Raw genomic sequence first — 6000 nt, forward strand, 5'->3', positions numbered from 1 at the left:
TATGGATAATAAGATATTTGATGTTTTTTTTTTTTAATGAAATTGACCAATAATCAACTTGGGGTAATATTTAATTTACACTTAAAAATAATAGTAATTTTAATAGTTTTAAAATACAAAATATATGAGTTGTACATGTTTGAGAAAAAGTGTGGTTATTATCATTAAAAAAAAAAAATTGATAAATCACATTGGAAAAGGTACATGTATGTTGGAAAGTCTATTCAAATATCATGGAGAGTTGGGCTTGATCCTTCAATTACAAGTACAACACTGCTTTTACGGTTTGAGAAGTTGTCCCACAGAGGGTTTCATATATCTCTCTATTCATCTATATAAATATACTTAAATTACGCTCCAAATGAGATGAGAATTGCTGTCTAGGGGATTGACGTTCTTCTAACTTTGCAGTCCAACTTTGATCCCTCACTAATTTCTCCAACTAAAACACCAAAACCATGAGCCAAGTTGATGGAGTTCATGTGCAAATTTAAAGAAACAGCTTAATGTCACATTCTGGTGCATTTCCTTAACTATCTGTGCGGTGCTTGGATAATTCAAGATACTTGAAGTTGTTAAGTTAGCTTTCCCAAACCAAGCATTTAAGGGCCATCAAGTCTTAATAAAGCACATTCGTACAATAAAAGAGTTTACATTGCCTTCCTTCGCACATTTCTAGCATCTTGAAGGTACCAAGTGCCACATGGACCGCTTAAGAAACACCCAAGTCCATTACCTCAACTTTGCAAATTAACCAACCATTTCTTCACAATCTAAGTCCCTATCTAACAATCAATGGCCCAACTTACAAACCCTTTTTGAAGTTATCAGTGCTTTTGCCACCAACCCTTTAACCTCGTGTAGATTGACAGTAACTGCTCTACACAACTTTCAGCTCTTAAAACCTTCTTTGATCTTGTAATGAATGCTCAATAACAAATGAAGGTTCCCTCAACATGTTTGCATGGTTAATTAAGTTGTTAGAGGCCTGGCTGCAGCCGTTGATCTAGCAGATGAGATTAAATTTGGGGATGTGGGTAATGCATAACACAAACCTCACAGTTATCTCACAATCCCCAAAATCAGGTAGATGCCTCAGACATCCAGCAACCTCTGCTAAAGCAGGTGGTGGTATAATTATAGGCTCTAGCCTATAAATATGCGAACAATCGGGTTTTACTGGTATGAAAAACCTTGTCCCAATATGAATCTACTTGGCTAATCGAGAAAGTAATGAATTAAAGGTTGAAAAGTATTTTGTTTCAATTAATTCTCTAGTGTTATGTTGATTGAATAGTCCGTCCATCAGTCATTTCGTCCTTGCCTTAACCTTAATGTGATCCAAGTACTATAGACCCTAGTGCAGAATACTGTATGATAAAGCAAAGAATTATTTGCGGTCCAGAGATCATGGGGTTATTCCATGCCTGCAACTGCATGGTGAAATGGATGATACAAGAACTAGAGACTTGCAGAGTAGACAATACTGATAATTGGTATCCCCATTTAGGAAATTTAATGCCAAGAAAGTCGACATATTCTCTTGCCTTGCAGATAGGCAAAGGGGCATCATCATCATCAAGCTTTGTTAATGGAACCAAAATTGAGACAAGCAAAAAAGTGCAGAAAGTGGGGATGTAAAGTGGGTTGAAGCAGGACCCTACTGAGGACTCATGGCACCAAAAGGGAACATGAAAAGAAAACACAAAGGTGAGTTTCAACATCAGGGGAGGCCAAGCTGGATAGGCATACACGCTAGGTAGCCACTTAAGGAGATGAGTGAGGTACTGTTCACATATCCTTTGGAGCTTATAATACCTTTAAGTACAGCCATATAACAAGGAGGAAAACAAAAGGTGGGGATGGGGATGGGGATAGGGGGGAAGTGGATATAGATGAAGATCAGTAATAGAGGAAGAGTGGATGATCAACCATGGTGATGACCAGAGCACAGTAAAAGTCATTATCCACGTGTAGTCAGGCGTGACGAGAAGCAAGAATCGTCGCCCTGAGCTCCTCCATAACCCCATAAATGTATATAAAATCCGACAAATCACAAACATGTCCACCATCCTTCCCATCTCATCAGTTTCTTCTAAGGAAATAACATATGTATAGGCCAAAAATTGGAGGCTCCCCCCTATTCACTGGCCTTACCTAAGCCTGCCACTCATCCATGTGAGTCCCTCTCTCCTCTCTTCTTCCTTTTTGCTTGATTTCAACAAGTGGGCATCCTTTATTTTTTCTTAAAGTATACTGAAGTGGGGTGTGTCCAATTAGCTCATGGAATTAAAGAAAAGAAAACAAGGGAAAATCACCGATACATAAGGTTATATGCATCAAGGTTTTTTAGTTCATGCACTGGGTGTTTGTTAAAGTACAAGGGGGAGACATCCTGCTGATTGCTTGGCTATTATATGGTTTTACAAAGGAATTAATGTTCATACAACGGAATCTTGGACTAACCATCTTGCAACAGTCTCAGTTTCCTGGTATGTGTTGTGTCTGCGATTAACAGACAGACGTTACCGCAATTATAGCCGACCTGCAAGATTATGATCCCACAATTATCGTGTCATAATAATAATACTATTGTTGTGTTACTGAAGGAAACCCATTCCTTGTAGGAATTATTATAGCAACAGCTTAGGAGCATACAGTGGATTTAATCTGTCCCCTTCTACATAGTTTTAAATCCCAACTGCATGTGCTTGTCTCAGTTATATTCAATAAGTAAATGGCTCTTAACAATTGTAAAATATGTGAGAAGAACACATGGGCCCATATAGACTATATAATAACCATCTGTTCTTTGCATTCCCCAGAACTATTTCTGATTTATTTGCCTTTCTGGCTCTGACCATGACTATGAAATGTGATCAGCCCATTAGGTATTTGTAGTTCAGAAACTACATGGAGATGTTGACTTTGGGACTTGGGCAATAAGCATATAGAGGATGGGATTAATAACCCTAGGATACTGATCATGATGAGTAGCATACAAGCAATACTGTGGTAGACCAAATTGTGAAAATGAGATTTTTCTTTTCTTCTTTGCACTGGAAATAATGTGTGGAGGTTCAAAGCGTCATGGGCTAAATGTCTGTTTTCAAGTTGCATAATTAGTCTAGTCAAGATGGGTTATCTTCATGGCCATCTAATACTTAGATTAGAAAATTGATCAGGGCAAGACCTTAGGTGTCTCACTGGTGAATGAGATAGAGGAGAGAGAGAAGTGAGTGTGTGTGTGTGTGTTGAGGATCAAAACAATGTGTGATTGGACCCATGAATAGATGGGTAAAATAGGTAGATTCACATGGTAGTAAAGACAGTTTTGTTGTGTTTTTTAAAACAACGGAGCTGCTTAATTTTTTCTTTTTTATTTGGTTTGGATTTAGGAAATACCATGGAATTTCTCCATGAACCGACAAGGGGTTCGAATGCTGCCATTAATGGAGGCGACAACGCTTCGATTCTCCACTGATCTTTGCAGGTATCTGTCTCTCTCCATCTCTCTCACAAGTCCATCTCCTTTTCTCTCTTCTTGCTTTCTGTGTTTGCAGCAACAGTATACACCTACATCATCATCATCATCATCTCATATAATGCAGCACAACCTCAACCTCTCCCCCTACTTTAAATCTCTTCTCTTCTCATCTCTCTTTCTTCCATAGAGACTACCTTTGATTTGTTACCACCTTCCTTCCCACCAAACAGCTCTCTTTCTTTCTATTTAACCTCCTCTATCTCCTCCCCCACCTACCTCTTCATATTATCTTGCTCTTTCTATCTCACTTTCACTAAACCCCATCTCTTGATCTTCAGTTCTTCTACAGACTATGGACCATTTTCAACCCAATACTTCTCTCCATCTCAGTCTAGCTAACACTGAAGTCAACCTAGAACTTGTCCTTGAGCATTCTTCTTCTTCATCCTCATCCCCTTTAAGTCCAGCTGAGCCTCGAGTCTTCTCCTGCAACTACTGCCAGAGGAAGTTCTACAGCTCACAAGCCCTTGGAGGACACCAGAATGCTCACAAGCTTGAAAGGACTTTGGCCAAGAAAAGCCGAGAGCTAAGCTCAGCTGTGAGGCCTCATGGAGGGCCAAACCAACGATCCAACGCCAGTGGTACCGGCCTTTTTCGACGTACTCAACAACCCGTTGTGGGGTTTGAGCATCAAGGACATGCTGGTAGGTTTCAGAATGATATGAGCTATGGCGCCAGGATAGAGATGAACTATGATTCTAGACCTGAGAATGTTCAGGAGGAGTTCAGCCATCTTGACTTGTCTCTAAGGCTTTGAACTATTAATGGCCCACTTGTTTCAGTTGTAATTTTTCATTTTTGTGATTTTCTTTTCAATCAAAAGTATTTGAATCAGGAGAGAAGAGTAATAGAACTGCAAGGAATTCATTCAAACAGCTGCTCCAAACAGTTGAGGTTGAGAACGTCAATCAATTATCAGAGGAAGAAGGGGAAATGAATCAGATGAGTACTACTAGCTTTTTCTCTTCATTTTCGCCAGCCACATTTTATCAAATTCTTCATAAGCATCATGAGCTAAATTCTAACATAGAAAAAATGACGAGAAATGATCCGTAATAGACAGAACCTGATCAGCTGGACATGAATGAAAAGCCTCTAAAAAGGCAAATGCAAGACAAAAATGTTGCCATTAAAGCATTTTCCAGCAAATTTGTCCTCATACACGTTTTGTATACAGTCCACCACATACTGTACTCCACCAGAGTTGGACCCAAGTCTCAGATTTCAGTAGTTAATTTCTACATTTTTCTTCCTTCTTCTCATTATCATACATACACTAAGGATGTGTACCTCTTTCTACCCTCCGATGTCAGCCTTAATTATATTTTCTCAATTAATCTATAAAAAGAGGCACTTTCACTCATCCCTTGGCATTGGGATATTTCATGGATTGATGTTACCATTTCATACTTCACTTTTTTACTTTTTGTATTCCACTTTAGAGAGAGAGAGAGAGAGAGAGAGAGAGAGAGAGAAGGGGGGGTCAGGTCATCAACTGTGATGGAACCTATAGAATGTAAATTGGATGAAACAAAGTGGTCAATACATATGTGATGAGAAATATTGACACAGAGAAAGCTGAAGAAGCACACAAGGAATATGATTTAATAAAGTGAAAGTTGCAAAGTTGAACAAGTCCTTCTACTTCTTTGCTTTTATTAATTCCTTTTTTTTCTTTAGCATCTTACTCTCTAGGTTCTATTGAAATTTGTGCATTTAACTAATATTTCCAGCTCCTTAATCAAGCAGTTAGTTGAAGGAGTTCATTTATTAATTTCTTTTACAAGCTTCATGTCCCATAGTATATTCTTTTAGAGAGACTGATTTTGAATGAGGCTTCCAGTCAAAACATTAGTGAGATTTATTTATTTTTAACAAATTATATATATATATATATATTTCAAATCATTTCCATCCGAAGGCCCATTTTTTTCTAATCCTTTGATAAAAAGCTTCATTCCATTCATAAAAAGTTTGAGGTAGAACCAATAAAATTTCTTGTTTGATTCATTCACAGAGTTAAATAATTTATTCAAAAATTATTTTTGAACCAATCACAAAGAATTAATGGGAAAGGAAAATTGATCCTATACACAAGATTGACTCAAAATAAGGTGGAATAATATATTTTAAAAATAAAAAATTATAATTTATAAAATAATTTTGTCTTATGTATGCCACAATCTTTAAAATGATTTTACTTTTAAAACCTCAATTTTTATTTAATTATTTGCTTATTTATTTTATGTTTTCAAAGCAATCATTTTATTTATTTTCTTTCTCCTAATGTATGTTAATTCTGAGCTTATTTATATTTAAATTTTATAGTCAAAATTATTTTTTCTATATTCAACCATACCACCACTCCTCTAAATTGTCTTTGATAAAAATCATGGAGTGTTGTTGAGATTTAATCTAAATTGATAAAACATATTTGCTAAATCATTAGTATC

At 36.9% G+C, this 6000-nt stretch overlaps 1 protein-coding gene across 1 annotated transcript; it reads left to right on the forward strand.

Moving 5' to 3' along the window:
• The first annotated feature begins 2037 nt into the window (after nt 1-2037).
• Nucleotides 2038-4420, forward strand: LOC117925551 (zinc finger protein 2). Its single transcript, XM_034844589.1, has 2 exons — nt 2038-2178; nt 3399-4420. Exon 2 carries the CDS (start codon nt 3840-3842, stop codon nt 4302-4304), a length of 465 nt encoding a protein of 154 aa, XP_034700480.1. The 5' UTR covers nt 2038-2178; nt 3399-3839; the 3' UTR covers nt 4305-4420.
• Nucleotides 4421-6000: the final 1580 nt, after the last annotated feature.

This window comes from Vitis riparia, chromosome 11 (assembly GCF_004353265.1).
Source record: "Vitis riparia cultivar Riparia Gloire de Montpellier isolate 1030 chromosome 11, EGFV_Vit.rip_1.0, whole genome shotgun sequence".
Lineage (NCBI taxonomy): Eukaryota > Viridiplantae > Streptophyta > Magnoliopsida > Vitales > Vitaceae > Vitis > Vitis riparia.

Coding starts and splice junctions, on each gene's coding strand:
- LOC117925551 (XM_034844589.1), top strand. CDS start 3,840: ATGGACCATTTTCAACCCAATACTTCTCTCCATCTCAGTCTAGCTAAC.